We start from the raw sequence: 19442 nt of genomic DNA, 5'->3' as shown, positions 1-19442 counted from the left end.
GAAATAAGATGCAGAGACTGATAAAAACTGATTTGGTTGGAAAGGGGCGTAGCCACAGCAGGGCCAAGATCAAAGACAAATGAATTATCAGAATCTTGTTAATTCTAGAATGGTATGGTCAAACCTGAAAAATTGAAAAATAGCATATTGAAAAGCAGAGACATTACTTTGCCAACAAAGGTCTGTCTAGTCAAGGCTGTGGTTTTTCCTGTGGTCATGTATGGATGCAAGAGTTGGACTGTGAAGAGAGCTGAGCGCCAAAGAATTAATGCTTTCGAACTATGGTGTTGGAAAAGACTCCTGAGAGTCCCTTGGACTGCAAGGAGATCCAACCAGTCCATTCTAAAGGAGATCAGCCCTGGGTGTTCTTTGGAAGGAATGATGCTAAAGCTGAAACTCCAATACTTTGGCCACCTCATGCAAAGAGTTGACTCATTGGAAAAGACTCTGATGCTGGGAGGGATTGGGGGCAGGAGGAAAAGGGGACGACAGAGGATGAGATGGCTGGATGGCATAACTGACTCGATGGATGTGACTTTGAGTGAACTCCAGGAGATGGTGATGGACAGGGAGGCCTGTGCTGTGATTCGTGGGGTTGCAAAGAGTCGGACATGACTGAGCGACTGAACTGAACTGATGGTCAAAATTCAGCCACTAAACAGCAGGAGCTACTTTTGAGTCTCAAATGTAGAAAAAGTGTAACTCTGAAATTTGTTTCTTCTGGATAGGATATTTAAAAATATACATAAGAAATTAGAGTAGGAAAGAGACTGAATAAAGGGAGACCAGATAGCAGTCTACAGTTAAAATTCAAATGTCATTGGTATTCAGTCATTCCAGCAAGTATTATATTGTCAATAAACACTGTTTTAGACGCTAAAGACACACAGGTGAAGAACTGACCAAATTTCTGACCCATGAGAAAATAAATACTTAACAAGGAAATGAGGGCACTAGAGATTGATGAGGGGTTACCTGTGGGAGTTGTTTTCACTTAGATGGTCAGGAAATGCTTTTCTAAAGTGATAGTTTACCAAAAACTGGCAAACTGTTGGTCACAGGCCAAATCTAGCCTGCTATCTGGTTTGTTCAGTCCATGAACTAAGAATGGTTTTTTAACATGTTTTATATGGTTTAAAAAAAGGAAAGCCTTCCTCAGTGATCAATGCAAAGAAATAGAGGAAAACGATAGAATGGGAAAAGACTAAAGATCTATTCAACAAAATTAGAGATACCAAGGGAACATTTTATGCAAAGATGGGCACAATAAAGGACAGAAATGGTATGGACCTAACAGAACTAGAAGATATTAAGAAGAGGTGGCAAGAATACACAGAAGAACTATACAAAAAAGATCATGACCCAGATAATCATGATGGTGTGATCACTCACCTAGAGCCAGATATCCTGGAATGGGAAGTCAAGTGGGCCTTAGGAAGCATCACTACGAACAAAGCTAGTAGAGGTGATGGAATTCCAGTTGAGCCATTTCAAGTCCTAAAAGACGATGCTGTGAAAGTGTTGCACTCAATATGCCAGCAAATTTGGAAAACTCAGCAGTGGCCACAGAACTGGACTGAAAGTTCAGTTTTCATTCTAATCCCAAAGAAAGGCAATGCCAAAGAATGCTCAAACTACCGCACAATTGCACTCATCTCACATGTTAGCAAAGTAATACTCAAAATCCTCCAAGCAAGGCTTCAACAGTATGTGAACTGTGAACTTCCAGATGTTCAAGCTGGGTTGAGAAAAGGCAGGAACCAGAGATCAAATTGACAACATCCACTGGATCACCGAAAAAGCAAATGTCCCAGAAAAACGTCTACTTCTGCTTTATTGATTATGCCAAAGCCTTTGACTGTGTGGATCACAACAAACTGTGGAAAATTATGAAAGAGAGGGGAATACTAGACCACCTGACCTGCATTCTGAGAAATCTGTATGCAGGTCAAGAAGCAACAGTTAGAACTGGACATGGAACAACAGACTGGTTCCAAATCGGGAAAGGAGTACGTCAAGGCTGTATACTGTCACCCTGGTTATTTAACTTATATGCAGAGTACATCATGAGAAACACTGGGCTGGAGGAAGCACAAGCTGGATTCAAGATGGCCGGGAGAAATATCAATAACCTGAGATATGTAGCTGACATCACCCTTATGGCAGAAAGCGAAGAACTAAGAGCCTCTTGATGAAAGTTAAAGAGGAGAGTGAAAAAGTTGGCTTAAAACTCAACATTAAGAAAACTAAGATCAGGGCATCTGGTCCCATCACTTCATGGCAAATAGATGGGAAACAGTGTCAGACTTTATTTTCTTGGGCTCCAGAATCACTGCAGATAGTGACTGCAGCCATGAAATTAAAAGACGCTTGCTCCTTGGAAGAAAAGTTATGACCAACCTAGACAGCTTATTAAAAAGCAGAGACATTACTTTGCCAGCAAAGGCCCGTCTAGTCAAAGCTATGGTTTTTCCAGTAGTCATGTATGGATGTGAGAGTTGGACTATAAAGAAAGCTGAGCGCTGAAGAATTGAAGCTTTTGAACTGCGGTGTTGGAGAAGACTCTTGAGAGTCCCCTGGACTGCAAGGAGATCCCACCAGTCCACCCTAAAGGAAATCAGTCCTGAATATTCATTGGAAAGACTGATGCGGAAGCTGAAACTCTAATACTTTGGCCACCTGACGCAAAGAACTGACTCATCTGAAAATACCCTGATGCTGGGAAAGATTGAAGGCAGGAGGAGAAGGGGTCGAAGAGGATGAGATGGCTGGATGGCATCACCGACTCAATGGACATGAGTTTGAGTAAACTCCGGGAGTTGGTGATGGACAGGGAGGCCTGGTGTGCTGCATGTAGTCCATGGATCACAAAGAGTTGGACACAACTGAGCAACTTAACTGAACTGACTGATACGGTTAAAAAATCAGAAGAATCATGCACATGAAAATTATATGAAATCCAAATTTCATGGTGCACAAGTAAAAGTTTTATTGGCACACAGCCCCTCGTGTCAGTTTCTGTATCGTCTACGGCTGTTCTTTAGACTACAACAGCAGAGGGGAGTCTGGCAACAGAGACCATTCAGCCCTTTGCAGAAAAACCTGGCTGAACCCTGGTTTAGACCTAAATGAGAAAAAGACAGAGATATAAAGATCCAGATGACACAGTTTTCTCGCTAGATAGCAGGTGCAAAGGCCTACAGACAACAACAAGCATGACATGGGTGACAGACCACAAGGCCAGTGGAGCAGTGGAGAGAGACGAGACGAGGTGGTGCAGAAGCAGACCAACGAGAGGCCAAATCACGCACAGCTTTGCAGAGCAGGAGAAGGAACCCGGATTTACACAAGCAGTTGGGAGAGGGAAGATGGGGAATAGACGCCCATAGTTTTGAAGGATGGAACAGTAAGAATTGATGGATTTACATTTGGAATCCAGTCACCAGAGTGAAGAACAAACTTTAGTGAGGTAAGAACAGGAGCAAGGAGATAAGGGAATAGTCCAGCCAGAAGACTGTAATGGCTAAGACTTCTTGTGCTGGAAGAATGCATGAGAGGAAGTTGCATTTAAGGTATTCTGAAGGTAATACAGATTTTCCTGATGGGTTATTTGGAATATGAATATAGGGAGACATCAAGGGTAACTCCTGTATGTTAGACTTGGGCAATTGGGTAAACAGCAGAGTCATTCTGAAACAAGGAGAAAGGAGAAAATCAAGACTTTCTGGGCATGGGAAGTGTAAGATACCTACTAGATATCCAAGCACTTCAATGGATACCCATTTCCTTGTTGGGGAATAGTAGTGGCTACCGCAGTGGGTGGGCATGCTTAGGTGAGATAATACCTGCGAAGCACTCCGAATACTGCCCGGCCTACCACAAACGCTCAGTAAATGCTAATCACGCTTATTCTTATTACGCAGATAGAGTGTCAAACAGGCAGCTGGAAATATAGGTCTGGGACTCCAAGAAGTAGTCAATGGTTAGAGACAAAGATTTAGGAGTCCCCTGCATACAGATAAGGCCTGGATGAGGTCATCTAGGAAAGTGCACAGATAAAGAAGGTGGCCAAAGGCAGACTCCTAGGTGACTCCAACATTCAGGTGAGTTAAGCAATGGAAGGAAGCCATAGAGAATACTGAAAATTAATAACTGATGAAAAAAAAAATAGATGAGTGTGGTGTGACAGAACGCAAGACAGGAGTGTCTCAAGACAGGAGTGGTCAGCTGGTTCAAAAGGTGTCCAAAGTTGAGTAAGAGGAAGACTAGAAATTAGCTATTCAATCTGGCAAGAGAGACGCCCTTGAGGATTTTGATAAGAGCAATTTCATAGAGTCATGAGGATAAATAAAAGCCCAACAGCACAGGACGAGGAGTGGCTGAGAGGTGAGAAAGTGGCACCTGCAAATACACATTGCACTTTCAAGGAATTTTATTGTGAAAGGGAGCGGAAAATTGGGTAGTGGCTGGAAGAGGATGTGGGGTCCATGGTTTTTTAAGAGAACTATTTAAATCAGTTAAACAGTTTTATATGTTGATGAGGCAGAAACTGCCATGGACAAGAGAGGAGGGGATAACTGCAGGAATGACCCTGAGTAGATGAGAGGGGATGAAATCCAGGGTAAAGTGGAGAGTGGCACTTCCTCAGCTGTAGAAGGCAATGAAAGATGTGCTAGTGATTGTGTGTGTGCACACTCACTCAGTCGTGTCTGACTCTTTGCAACCCCATGGACTGTTGCCCACCAGGCTCCTCTGTCCATAAAATTTTCCAGGCAGGAATATTGGAGTGGGTCGCATTTCCTACTTCAAGGGATCTTCCCAACCCAGGGACTGAACTCACATCCCTTGAGTCTCCTGAATTGGCAGGCAGATTCTTTACCACTTTACCACCTGGAAAGCCCATGTGCTTAAGTTCCCTTTTAAGAGGAAGGGGAAAGAAAGCTATTAAACACACTTGGTATAACTGACACTCAAGAATCAATAAACAAAGACTACTACTTGAATTGCTCCCAGGAACAATTCTGTTAATATTAGCTTTGAGAGCTTCAACCTTCAAATGACCAATATCCAAAGTATCTTGCAAGGTATTATAATTTTAGTACTTACATTCATGCTATATTTGAAGCCAAGCTTGGTAAAGAGGAATTAAAAGTAAGTTTCATGAAGGAAGGGACTTATTCAGGGCTAATGCCCCAACACTTGGTCATCTGCCTGGTACATAAGACATTCTTAGAAAAATAGCTAAGATAGCTAAGTCTATATCTCTTACTTTGTAGAGTGCTATTGTTTATGAATGCCACTGGGGGAAGATAAGCCTCTTTACAAGCTGTTCATCATTTATAAAATAAAACTATATAGTGACACTTGTGAATCACTTCCAAATGTGAGTTTAACAATAATTTGACTGAATTTATAAGAAAAAAGTATAAAATATTCAAGCATAGTCAAATACACAGATATCAGGAGATAAACTTAAGCCAAGATGGCTTCTGAAATCCAACCAGTTGAGAGATGTATACAGTTATTGAACTGACATCATCATCTCTTGTCAACAAATTGGCAGTGGCAGGGCCAAGGCCAAATTCTCTCTGGCTCTTGGCGCATCAAAGAGAACTATGGCTGTTTGAATGCGTAACAGAAAGGAAGAGATTTCAACTGCTTTAAATATGTTCTCGATACTGAACCCCCCAAACTTATCTAGGATTAGAGTGCAAAGACAGTAATACACTGTCCCTCAGTAACAACAGTTGGTTAAGTTTTCACCTACGCAGGAATGAAACCGTTTTCAAATATTTAATTCAATTCTACTTAGCAATGTTACCTACAAAACACAAATGCTACCCACTTTGTAATTAGAGAAAGAACTGTCTCCTTATCCTCACTCCTTATCAACAGGAGCAAGAAGCAGAGATGCTCAAAACAGCACAAGAGACAGGTGAGCTCCACCCATCCTGCTCTGGAAAAAGAGGCCAACATAAAGCAGCTCAGCATCTTTGAAAAAAAGAAAAAGAAAAAAGGCAAAATGAACCCACTACATCAGATAGTAAGCTATACAGATTCTTGGCAATGCTCCAAATTACTTTGCAGAATCTTTAAAAACAAAACAAACAAAAAAAAACAAAACAGAACAAACAAAAATTAAAGACTTTCAGACTTCTAGGTTCCAAGTCTGAACTGGTTTGTCTACTTGCTGAAGTAGAAGAAATAAAGCCCACTTAACTGATATACCGTGGACATTAAATTGATCAACACAATGACAGGGCTTCTTCTTTGTTTAACAGGGAAGTACCACAAAATGACTAGATCCACTTGAATAGCCTGGAAAAATTAAACAAACACACACCAACACTGTTTTCAGAGATGGTTCTTTTTATTACAAGAAGTTTTGGTCCTCCATAGGCCAACTTCCAATAGTTAACTTCATTTTGAGGTATATGTTCATTTAATTATAAATTTCTACTAGAATATTTCTTTTTTTTTTTCTTCCAGCTTGTTGTTCTGATCTTGGTGCAAAAGTCAGATTGCATCTTTCCTTCTGGGCTGTCGAACGACCAACAGCAACTAAAGTAACACTGAGAAGTTCACAACTTTCTTTCCTCTAAAGGTAAATAGAGTTATCTCTACAAAGAGTCAGTTTTCTAAAGGAACAAAGTGAATTCGGACACCAAAGTCAACATTGTCTTTGGCAAAACAACAAAGCTACCAAGTCAGTCAACAGAATATGACCTAACATTTTTGAAGATTAATGTTCAGTGTATGAATCTGGAAATTTTGTGTGACTATCTTAAAAAACCAACTGACTGACTTCTACATCATATTTGGAACTTTATCATCATATTCTGAGAAGCTCACTAAAGTTTATGTGGCATTAACTCACTAAAACAAATGAGTCCCTGGTATTTTATTACTCTAACACTGGAATCTCTCAAGGAGAATAGACAATCATAAGAAGTATTCTTTGCTTTTGTAATCTCTTGCTTTCTTAATTTATACCTGTATGATAAGCAACTAAAAGTTACAGAGAAAACTGTTGTTTAGTCACTATATATATCATCTCCGACTCTTTTGCAAACCCGTGGACTACAGTCCGCCAGGCTCTTCTGTCCATGGTATTTCCCAGGTAAGAATACTGGAGCAGGTTGCCATTTCCTTCTCCAGGAGATCTTCCCAACCCAGGGATTGAACCTAAGTCTCCGCATTAGCAGGCGGATTCCTACCGCTGAGCCACCAGGGAAACCCCACAGGAAAAGCAGGACTCTCTTATCTTTCCCAGTTTCTCAGATGGCACCAATTTTACAGCTCGGTAATCAAGCCACCACTCACTCTGCCACCACTTGCAGAATCCCTGCAACAATCCAGCTTCACCTCTGAACTCCAGTCATTTTGAGATGGTCTGGTTAACAGTGGACAGCATTCTACATGAAACTTAGAAGCTACTCATTACATTTATATCACTTAAGGCCAGATAACCTTTAATAAACCTAGTATCAATTTACCTACAAGAAGGAGTTTATACACAATTCCGGTACTAAATTCCAAAGTCCTAAAGCTTCAGTAACCCACTCAAGGTTGTGGGACTAAAAGCTAGCAGGAAAAAGAGCTGGTGTTAATATCAGTTCTGCCCAGACTCTTGGTAATCTATATGAATAATCCCAATTCACAGTTTTCATTCTGACTGTGCCGGAAATGCTTTCTGCAACCCAACATATCTAAAAAGGTTTCATTCTGAGTAATGCAAGCCCTCCTCCCGGCCTCAAAAGCCAAGGGTCAGAGGCCTTTGTAATCCTCATTCACATGAAGCCAACCTTATTAGACTGGAAACAATATACAAAGCACTTGTTATAATGCATCCACAAGCAGTGATACCCTTAACAAGGAATATTCTGCAGCACATCTCTTTAGAGTACAACTGAAAATGGATATAAAAGCTATAAATATTTGCTTCCTATATTGAGACCAGAACTACTATCTCCCCTAGTTTCTCGATTTTAAGATTTCCCTCTTAGCTCCATTTACCAAGTTTTTATTCTCCTATAAAACCACTATAAAATCATTTCATAAAGACCTTTCTCTAGAGCTTGCTACTGAAAGTTAATTATTGCCATAAACTGACAATTCAAATAAAATGCTTCTCAGGGAGCCAGTGAGACCCTAGCGGCCCTTGGGGAATATTAAAAAGTATAGAACATGATCCACACCCTCCAGGATCTGAATTTTAAAAAAACTGTTGATTCAGAGAGTGAGAAAGTAGCTTGAGAAGTCATTTTACACATATGTAAGACTGTACTTTAAAATTCACCTCCAGAGAAGATCATACAATTAGTTCAGTAATCTTTTCACCATCATTATGAAAATTATCATTAGCATCAAGTTCTTTACACAACTATTCTTTGCTTCAATTTAAACCTATTTTTCTCTTATTTGAGCATCAGTGGAGCTGGAAAACAGCTGGTTACCATTCCTAATAATGGATCCATTCATGTTTTTTGAAGAGTTATTAAGTTGCCTCTTAACCTTTCATTCTCTCAACCTTTCCTCACAGGACTGACTTCCAATCATATAATCATCTTTTGAGTCTCCTCGGAACGGTCTCCAAGGTCTCCTCATCCCTTTTAAGTTGAGGAACCTAGAAATGGAAACAACACTCCAGTAAGGGGGTGACCAGTGCCAGCATTATCTATATAAAAGATGATACCACCCCATCTGGATTCCTCGACATCACCTCTAAAGCCCCGACCACTACTTTTACAAAAGTGTCCTTTGACGGCTCTTAGACTTTCTTCTGCTGTACTTAAGTTAGCTTCATAATTATCCTGCTAATAGTCTTGAACAATACAATACTTTAGGCAATATATCCTTACAAAATATTTCTAGAAGTTATATGTATAACAAATTTTCAATTCAGCATTCACTGGTCACCTTCTAAATGAAAAGTCACCATTGTAAACAACGTAAAACACAAATGATGACTCAGAAATGGTCCATGTCTTAAGGAAACCATAATCTAATGGGGGAAAGACAGACACAATCAAAAGTATGTACAACAGAAAGTATCCCGGAGTGAATTCTTTAAGGGTAGGATAAAGAACACTAAGAAAACAGAAAAGGAAAAGCTGAATTTCAGATAGAAGCGGTATCTTGAAAGCTTCAGGAAGAGTGGGGTCTGAACTGAGCCATGAGAGATGAATAAGTCAGAGGCAGGTCAAGATGGGGAAATGCTTTAAGGCAAAGGAGAGGCATTAGCAAAGGTATAAAACCAGGTACAAACACACTGTGGAGAACATCTAACAGACTGGTAGTTCAATATGGCTGAAGCACATTAAGTGAAAATGTGTGTTCAGGAGATAATGTTCAAAATGTAGAAATGTAGGCCAGCTAGATTATGAAGGGCTGGGAATTTCAAATCTTATTTTACATTCAGTGAGAAGTCGAAGAGTTTTAGGAATAAAGTGACAGAATCAGATCTGTATTTAAGAAAACCACTGGCAACACTGTACATACAGTGAAAAAGCAGAGACACCAGTTAGGAGATTATGATTATAATCCATGCAAAGGTAATGGAAATGTAAAGTAGGATGATAAAAACAGAAAAACAGGGACAGATTAAAGAAACACTACAACAGTATCACAGACAAGCCCCAGAAATTGACTGGATGCGGTGGGAAGAGAAAGGGACAGAAGGTAGCACAGTACAAAGAGCATGAATGAGCCTTCAGACAGTTACAAGTCTGGATTTGAATTCTAGCTCCATCATTTACAGGCTTCCCTGGCGGCTCAGCTGGTGAAGAATCCACCTCTAATGTGGGAGACCTGGGTTCCATCCCCGGGTTGGGAAGATCCCCTGGAGAAGGGAAAGACTACCCACTCCAGTATTCTGGCCCGGAGAATTCCATGGACTACACAGTCCATGGGGTCGCAAAGAGTCGGACATGACTGAGCGATTTTCACTATCTGTTACTTACTGGCCACAAAAACTTAAGGAAATCTATTTAACATGTCAGTACCTTGGTTTTTTCATCTGTAAAAAAAATAGTATATCAGGTATTTTAGCAAACCTATTTTTTAAGTGAGATAAAACTATATTTTTCCTCCTTAAGCATACTATCCTCTACGAATGACTCTTAAAGCTTAATTTATTTTTTGACTGTTCTACTGTGGTTATTTTTATGTCTCAAGTTTAAGTTCCAGCCTACAACTTAGCATTTCTTCTGTAAATAAATTGTAGTTGCATTGATCGCCATAGGCCTAAACTTACTCTCCTTAAGCTGAAACTTGAGAACAAATGTCAAACAGTTACCAAGTATAGACTAATGAATCTGAACCTAGGGGCCAAGCCTCAGAGTTGTTTCAGGAAATCACCATGTACTCATACTTGAAAAGATAAGGAATACCAGTTATAGAGACCAAGAGTAGCAACCCCAATACAGCTGCCTTGGCCTGATAATTATGCAACTCATGAAGGCACTGCCTTCATTGGTTACCTACCTGCCTATTTACTATCTTGGTTTTTTTCCTCCCTTTTTGACTTATCTCTAATTATATTCTAGTTAGATACCAGTGGTACCCACTGTTAGCAAGATGTGTGGCTGGCTTCAGTTTGGTTCCACCTAGCTTAGTGATGAACTTGACACCAATACCAAAAGCAAGAACATTCTTAAATCAAGATTATAGCACTTGAATAGATATATATGTACACACACACACATATATATATACCTCAAAGTAATAAGAACCTGTTATCTCGGTGGGAAAAGAAGCACTCCTGTCCTTTAAATCTGAATCCTAATAATAATTAAAGATTGCTATGTACCAGGCAAAGTGCTAAATACTTTGCATGCATAATAATTTCAATTAAGCCTCACAATAATCTTATGAACCACAATTAACACTAATTTACAAATGAAAAAACTGAAGCATGGAGAGGTTAAGAAAGTTTTCCAAAGTCATTCAGCTACTAAATGGCTGAGCCAAGATTTGAACCCAGCCGGTCTAAATCCAGATCTCATGGTCTTAATAGCTCCTAATTACTGTGCTATACTATCTCACACTATTACAGATTAGATAATAAGATTCTACCTTTCCTTTGTAAAGGTATTTATACATACATGAATAAAAAATCCTTGCTGGAGAGATTACAAAAGGATTTCCTCATTAACTAAGCTTAAAGAGATGCTATCCACATGGTTTTACTGCTTATAATTAGAGGCAATAATCTAGGGACAATGTTGTATGTTTGTGTTTGATCTAAAAAATCAGTCAATAATCATGGATGGACAGAGGATGAATACAAGCATGTGTAAATATTTATTCCTCGAGGTGTAGATATTTATTACAGATATGTGTGATTAACTACTCCCCAGTTTTTAGAACTGAGAGAGTACAAACGAGAACTTCATTTTTAAAAGTTCCTCTAAAAACACTCCTTACAAGTAATATTATTCCCCTAATTCAAGACAGAAAGCCACAATTACTTTGATGCTGTAAAATGAGAATGAAACAATGATGCTTCAGCAAAGTGTGGATCATAAGGGTTGGATCTCTCTGAAACAGTCCAAATGTTAGAAAAGTTCATAGCTCTTACTGATGAAAGGCATCAAAACGTCTACACTCAAATATTCCAACCAAACACAAAAAAAGAAATGCAAGAAAACAGATAAAATATATGGGGAAAAAACTCCAACTCCAGAAATAAATGCCAGTTGAATAGATCCTACCCACTGGTGCCATACAAGGCACTGCTGTAACGATAATTAAAGGTAAAATAGCTGGGGAAATCCCTTCAGTCTATTTGTCAAATAGAAAAACAACTACTCATTTCAAAGAAAAGGGGAATTTTCATACACAGCACAGAAAACTGCCAACTAACTCTTACATTTATATCTTTAACTGTTTCCTTAAAACTAAAACACATCAGAATAGTTATATTCAACATCTAAAAAGTTAAACCAAGTTTGGCCTCTAAGAAGCTTCATACTAAGCTTACAAGAGGATTTATATCATCCAAAACAACTACAATAAAATCCACACAACAGAATTCTTTCAAATATCTTGGTTTTTAGAAGCAAATGCCTGGCAGTGCCTCCAACCTTCTCCTGGTTGGCATCCCCTGGAGTGTAACCTGACAAGGTACAAAGCTCATTGAAATATTTAACAGTGGTGGTATGGATTTCTTTGGATAGGTCAAGAAAAGTAGCTCATCCTTTTTAAAAACGTAAAGAACCATTTTATGGGATGTCATTCCCTCAGTCCAAGTCCCTGTATTTCCTCAGGGCTTTCTCAGAGAACTTATTGAGGGGGAAAATGAAAAGGCTAACAAAAGGACCCCTTTTCTCTCCCTATTCCCAACATAATCCATCTCAGCCACAGGGCCAGTTGCATCCACACTGTCATAAATGCCAGCAATTAGAGAATTAGGCCATAAAACCACCCACTCAGGTATAAGAGCACAGGCCTCCAGCTTTATTTCATGCATGCCATAAAGATCCCGGACTTCCTTCTTTCAGGCCTTCTTCACAACCAAGGAAATGACAATAACAACAACAAAAAAGTCACCCTTTGTCCGTCTTATACCGATGTGATCAATGAAACCATCTGGATCCAGGTGAAGGAGTCAAGATTTCTTTTTCTTAATAAAGACTGCAGTTCCTCTAACATGCCACATATAAAGGACTGTATTGTGAGCACTTACACAGTGGGAACGAGAGTAAAACTACATTCTCCAGAAAAATTACTTTCCCTTATTCTGAAACTACTCTAGAAGCCTAGACAATTCCTGATCTTCTCAAGAAATACTGGAGACTCACAAGAGCATTCTTAATTAACTCAGCAATTTTGAGACCCTCCGGAAATCTTTTCTAATCAAAAAAGTTAATTCAAATATCAAAGTTAACTCCATGTTTTAAAATCTGATACAGTGGGCTTCCCTGGTAGTCCAGTGGTTAAGACTCGGAGCTCCCAATGCAGGGGGTCTGGCTTCGATCCCTGGTCAGGGAACTAGATCCCACATGCAGTAACCAAAAATCCCATGTGCTGCAACTAAGACTCGGAGCAGCCAAATAAATAAATAAGTATTTTTTAAAAAATCTGATACAATTTAATCGATCATTTCATTTGACTGATCATCTTCGAAACCACAGAAAGTCCAAGTCCGTGACTTACTCCATAAGATTTTGCTCATCAAGCTTTAAACCAGTGTAGTTAAGACCCAAACAAATATTTTTAATAGTAAACTCTAGCTTCCTCCTTCCCCCTAGTGCCTACAGGGTTAAGAATCTGACTTAAATGTAGGTATCGCATGTCGGACTCATTAGTAATTTAACCTTTCTTAATTCCTGAAAATAATATATGAAAACAAAAAAAGGTCCCATCCCAGCAATCCAAGAATAAATTCCTCCCAAAGTAGTGACAGTCACAAAGCTTCTCCCAGTCTCATAGGTCTCCGCCTCTGAGCTCTCCACCTTGGCAGAGGAAGAATGGAAAGAGACAAGATGTTCACAAAAGGCCTGACTGAAGGCCTTCAGTTAAGTGCTAGAAGGAAGCTGAAGTTCTGTGCCAACACTAGTGGAATGTGGGCAGGCACAAAGAGATCTTAATTAGGAGACCTACAATTAAAACAGTGAGTCTCCAAAGGAGAGAGAGGCAGTGCAAGTCTGTTATGCCTCAGAGCAAGCATAGCAGGGCTACCCACTATGGCTAACCCTTTAGCCACAGGGCAAGGAAGGCAGTGGGTAGTAAGTCTGCACAGCTGCTCTGTGGAAGGCCGGATACCAGGTGAGTAGACAGGGGAGGGGAGTCAAGATGAGTGTTTTCTCAACTTCCAATCAAGATCAATCTCTATTTTGTGACCCAACAATTTCCTACAAGAGCAAGTGCCTTAAGATAATTAGTTGGAAAGCAAAGGTGGAGACAAGTGATATGCCTTTCAGTGAGAGGTGAAGAAAAGTTCTAAAGATTGCATTTGGGATGCTCAGTAAAAACCAGAATGTTTCTGAGCCTATTAACAACTACTCCCTGCAATGTGGGCACCATCACTTTGGACTTATAAATACATTAGTGTCTTGGATTTTTTTTTCCATTTAAAAGCTCATACACCTAAAGGAATATACGACCTAGAGTGAAAATAACTTCTTTTTGGACAGTCAAGAATCAACAATACTGAAAACATAGAAACAAATTTAGCCAAACAAGAGGGAGGGTGTCTAAATATCAGATAAGTTATACTCAAAATTGTATCTTCACTTTTCTCATAAATGAAAATTGGTCAACTTCAGCTAAGAACTTTTCCCATAGAGTTCTTACATCTTGTCCATACAAAGAAAACTTTCCTACCGAGTTCAAATTTCTCTTCCCAATAATTATGGCAGTTAAATGGGCTAATGTACACTCTGATATTAAAAATTACCAAACAGGTTCACTGACTCTGACTCTTAAAAAAAATTAAGAATAAGTTCTGACCTGAGCAAATAATTAATATAACAGAAAGGAATGAGAATACTGGAGCAGAAAAGATTCCTGAACTGACATGTGGCCCAACCTTCTCATTTTACAGGTCGGAAGTTTCAGGTTAAAAGTGAAATTGTCCAGACCGGTGAGTGAAAGAGATGAGTATGAGGACTCATGTCACATCTACCGACTTCCACTCGGAGGGGTTTCTTCTAGCCCACTTGTTCTCTGCTTCACTTTCCTTCTGCCCAGCTCAGGATTAGCTGTGAGGGCAAGGAAAGAACAACTCCCACTCTTGGCACATATACCCAGAGACCATTAAAAAAAAAAATCACAGATGCTCTCCTACTCCACAACTACATCTTTTCTAATCCCCACTCAAGAGCCCACCTGGGGCTACCTGAACTAAACTGCCATTTCAAGCATAAAGACAAATACATAACAATGTTGTGATTCAGTTTCCATTTATAGCTAATCAAAGTCTGCCACGTTCAATCAGAATGGAAATACTTCTTTTAACCTTTTGTGAGGTGGTATGAACAGTAACTGGAGTATGAAAGTAATAAGCAAAGACTACATGCTGATAAGACCATTCAGGGATTCATATTAAAACAGTCCCAATTCTAATCAACAGAGAAAATGCTGAACTATGTATATTTAGATGGCAGAGTAGACTCACATAAACCCCACCTGAGACAATCCTCAAAAAGTAGGACCCTGACACCATGCAGGGCAGAGGGAAGCAAAAAAGCAGACCGCTGTGATTTCTTACAGTGCACAATCAAATAAAACTCAAATTAATTCTACTTCACAATTGTCACAAAGAAAGCCCCAACAGGAGACCAGCAACACTTATGTAGATTTAAAAAAAAAAATAATCCCATCTGACAGAATTTGGCCATGAAGAACTCTTACATGTAGTTATTACTCAGAGAGAGATGTAATCCCAAGGGAAGTTCAGAATGTGTGGCAGTAAGGGACAAACCTTCTGCAGCTAAAGCAGCTGAAGGCGGGAACTGACCTGGAAGTTCTGTCATCTTTCAACCACTTGAATTTAGCAGTTCAATAAGTACGCTTTTGTTATGGAGAAATTATAGTCATTATTCACTTAAAGCAAACCAGAATATAAAGAGGCCAGAATCATTCTGGATCACAAACCACGCCTTCAAGAACCAGACAAGGCTTGATACAGATCTGTGAGCAACTTCTGAGAAACAACCTTTAGAACTCCGTGTTAGCCCAGGGAAACCCTAAACCTCCTTTTTGGAACTTTTATCATTGATTTGTAAGACTCTCTAACAAAACTCTTGGTTTCTACACTGAAAACAACCAGGTCCAAGGATGTAATCACTATGGTTTAGTGCTAAACCATACCATGGGTGAGTACTCATGAACATATACCATTAACCCATCCTAGATTAACTCAAGCTACCGCATGAAAGGCTTACCAATGGAACAACAGTTCATTCTAGCTGAATTCAGAAAAAATACTGAAGTTTAACATAAGGAGTCAACCATTCTTCTCATACTGAAGTAGCAACTACTGTTCACGAAAAAGTCTTAAAGAAAAAAAATATTAATATGCTCTTAGTTGAAATTACTGTAACTCCTTGACAGGCTTTACACTATATACTAATGCTGAACAAAATAATGCCAGTGGATAAGAAAATGTTAGCACCTGATTAAAACTTTAAAGGTGACTTATCAAAGACCAACAGATAAAATATTCTGGTGCCCAGACATTAGGTCCCTGAATCCAGGTGGCTCTCTTTCTAACCAGTCTCTTGGAAAGCTATGATTGGAAGCTGTCAGCATAAAACTTTGCTTTTGAATATGTGGTAACATTTGGAATGTGAACAAGTACTTGGTCCTTCAATACAAAATATACAAGCATGCTAAACAAGAAGAAAATGCTTCTCAGGATCCCCTTAAAAATAGACTAACTTCTCCTAATAGAGATGTTCTTATTATACTCAAGTATACATGGGCTAAAATTCTACATATAACCAGGCAAGTCTCAGTTTTGAAAATAAGCAGGTAAATGAAATGTCAGTAAGTCTATTTATTTATTTTTTTTGCTGCTGTATCTTTTAAAAAAACAAAATCAACTCACATTTAAGCACCAACTCCATGCAAGTAACCTGAACGGTTCAGTCTTTTTGTCATGTATGAGGCCTTTGGTTCTCCAACTACATGGGATCTGTGTTGTTAGCTTAAAAAATACAGAATTGGCCTTTCAAAAAAAAATAATAATCTACAGCAACCAATAAATAGTCTCAAACAACCCTGCTGACTGCAGCTGCCTTCTGAAGGCTGGGAAAAGGAGGTGGAGAGAGAGCAGAGAGAGGCAGGGAAGAGGGACGCAGCAGCTAGCTACAGAGCAAGGAACACGCCCCCATCATGTCCTCCTTGCTCTGTCAGAAGGCGGGTTGTTGTCAGTCTCCTCATCATGCTGCCTTAGAAACGATTTAAAAAAGGAGGCAGGAAGACTAACAACTAAAAAATGCCAGCTCCTTGAAAGGAGGGGCCAGGGTCCCTGGGATCTCCTCCCTCCCCTTCTTCCCAGGATCTTTCTGTAGATCTAAAGGGGTGCGGGGCACAATAGGGGACCAGGGGTTTGCCCAGGATATTTTGTGTGCACCGACGGCAGAGCACGCAGGAAACGGCTCGTTGTTATCTTTCCCTTTCTGTTTCAATCAAGAGCACTCCAGAGCAGCAACCCCCTACCCACTCGGCTTCAGCCCCAAGCAGCTGCTCTTCCTCCTTCTAGCACCCCCCTCTATGCCATTCTGCCCCTTCCCCTCCAATTCAAACTCCCCCTTCTGCACCCAATGGAAAACAAATGCGCAACGCCACTGGCTGAACCTGAACTCAACTTCCCTTCCCAGGGCAACTTTCCTTTTGGCTTAAGGGGGCCAAATAATGCCTATCAAAGCCTCCTCGTTCTCCTCCCGGTACTAATGGGGAAGGAGCAAAGCTCGAGACCCTTCATCCTCCCTGGGTCCCCCTTAAAACAAATCAGAGAGAGAGCCCTAACTCCTTCTAAGGAATAACTTTGCTTCATAAGCTCTTCATAACCCTCTTTCTCTCCACCAGAAGCAGCCACCAGTAAAACTGTCCCTTATCTACTCTCCTCACCCCAACCCTGCTTCCCCCACCCCTTCCAAGCCCCAGGATTGGCCTAGGAAAAGGTGGATCAATAATGAAATGACGGAGAAAAGAAGGGCGGGAGGGAGCTAGGGCTAGAGACTGCGTGCTCTCAGGCACAGTGGGTGGGGTAGGAGAGCAGCAGCTGCTTCCCCTGGGAGGATGCTGCCCAAGTCCCCCACAAACACCTCCCCTCACGGGGGCCCCCTTCCCCAGAGCTGGAGGGGAAAGCCTGCCTCCTCTCCAGGGGAAATGGTGGAGAGCTGCTCTTCTCTGAGCCTGAGGGACAGTGGACTATTTCCCCCCCGCAAAGATGCCACTAACCCTTCATTCTAAAGGAGGGAAAGGGTGGAGTGAAGGTAGTGTAAGCCCCTGCTACCCGTAGGCTGGAATCTGCAGCTCTGTAAGATGGGGGAAAACAGACTGCTGTACGAAGAGATCACCGTTATCTTCAGAGGGAAAGGAGGCGAAGGGAGAAAGGTGGAGAGGAAAGTAGCTTTTTCCTGGTGGGGTAGGGCGGGATGACGGGAGGACCTCTCTGCTGGGGGTGGGGGTTAGGGGCGCGGGTGGAGGTGAAGGAAGGGGGAGTGGCTGCTGGTGTAGGAACCTGGCCCGGGGACAGGGCGAGGGTTCACTAGGTCTTCCGAAGCAAGGTGCTGGAAGGGACACCGATCCCCAAGGGTGGGAGAAGAACGTGGCTTTGGATGAGGCCATCACCCGAGAGATGCCCGAGAGGAAAACTGCCCCAGGAGTAAAACATCTGCCCAGAGAGGGAGGCGGGGATGTGGCGGGATCAAGTCTCTAGGAAGGGAGGGAGGGAGGAATCTTGCTCGGATGAGGTAATCTGTGAAAGGGAGGAGGGGTTCAGTCCCGGGATGGGAAACCCGGGAGAGGGGTCTGTGCCAAAGGATTTGGGGAAGGGTCAGGGCAAGGAGGGTCGGGGGCAAAGGCCCTCGGCCAGATGGGTCCGAACCCCGGGGTGGGGGCGCCTTGGGGTCTGCACCCCACTATGGGGGACCCGAGATGGGAGGGCCGTCTGCCCCGGGTCAGGGACCCAGGGATGGTCCCCGAATTGGGATGCTCCACAATCCCGGATGGGGGAGGGGAGGGGGGCTCCGCAGAGGGTCGAGACCCCGGGCCTGGGGGGTTCCTCGCCCCCTTACCTCTCCGCTGCCGCCTCCCCCGCCGCTCTCCCCAAACACGGCCCGGAACCGGCGCAGGTTGGTGCCGATGGCGGCCGAGACCTGCAGCGCCGCGTCGAAGCCCGGGCCCACCCGGAGCAGGGCCGGCCCGGAGGAGGCTGAGGACGATGACGAAGACGAAGACGAGGCGGACGACGAGGAGGCTGCTGAGGCGGCAGCCGCTCCCCCTGGAACCCCGGCCCCGCCGCTTCCCGCCGCCGCCGCCGCGGCCGCCACAGCCGGGGGGGAGGGGGGCGCCCCGGGGCCGCCGCCGCCGACCGGAGGCCCGGGGGGAAGCAGCAGGGCCGGGACGCGTTGCCGCGGGGCGCCCCCTAGGCCCCGGCGCCCCCCGCCGCCGCCGCCCCCGGTGGTCCCGGGTCGGGCGGGGAAGCGCCACCGACAGCTGTGCGCCATGTTCGCCCCGTGAAGTGAAGCAGCGAGAGGGAGAGGCGACAACACAGGGGGGCGGGGAGGCGGAGGGGGGGGGCCGCGGGCCCCGGAACCTGCCTGGGCCGCCCGGCGCCGCCCGGCCGCCAGCAGGCCGCCGCCGCTATGCCGAGCGCCGGGCCGCGCCAGCCGGCCCAGCGAGCTGTATAGCGGGCTCAGGCCCGCCCTGCCGACGCCGGGCCGCCGCTACGCCATCCCGAGGCCCGGGCCGCAGCCTGCCGCCCG

The 19442-nt window shown here is 42.7% G+C and overlaps 1 protein-coding gene across 6 annotated transcripts in view; it reads right to left on the bottom strand.

Annotated features, from left to right (window-relative positions):
• KMT2A (lysine methyltransferase 2A) overlaps nt 1-19205 on the bottom strand; it is a 77842-nt gene extending 58637 nt beyond the window's left edge. For 4 of the 6 annotated variants that reach the window (XM_060399733.1, XM_060399734.1, XM_060399737.1 and 1 more), the window contains exons 1-2: nt 18753-19205; nt 16556-16654 (exon numbers count right to left, since the gene is read on the bottom strand). In XM_060399733.1, coding sequence (XP_060255716.1) covers nt 16556-16654; nt 18753-19184 — 531 coding nt within the window. In that variant the 5' untranslated portion in view covers nt 19185-19205. The remainder of the gene's footprint in view (nt 1-16555; nt 16655-18752) is intronic. The other 2 variants (XM_060399735.1, XM_060399736.1) reach the window with 1 other exon arrangement.
• Between the last annotated feature and the right edge of the window lie 237 nt (nt 19206-19442).

The sequence above is a fragment of the Ovis aries genome, chromosome 15 (assembly GCF_016772045.2).
Source record: "Ovis aries strain OAR_USU_Benz2616 breed Rambouillet chromosome 15, ARS-UI_Ramb_v3.0, whole genome shotgun sequence".
Lineage (NCBI taxonomy): Eukaryota > Metazoa > Chordata > Mammalia > Artiodactyla > Bovidae > Ovis > Ovis aries.
This window is presented reverse-complemented; position numbering and strand designations above follow the sequence as displayed.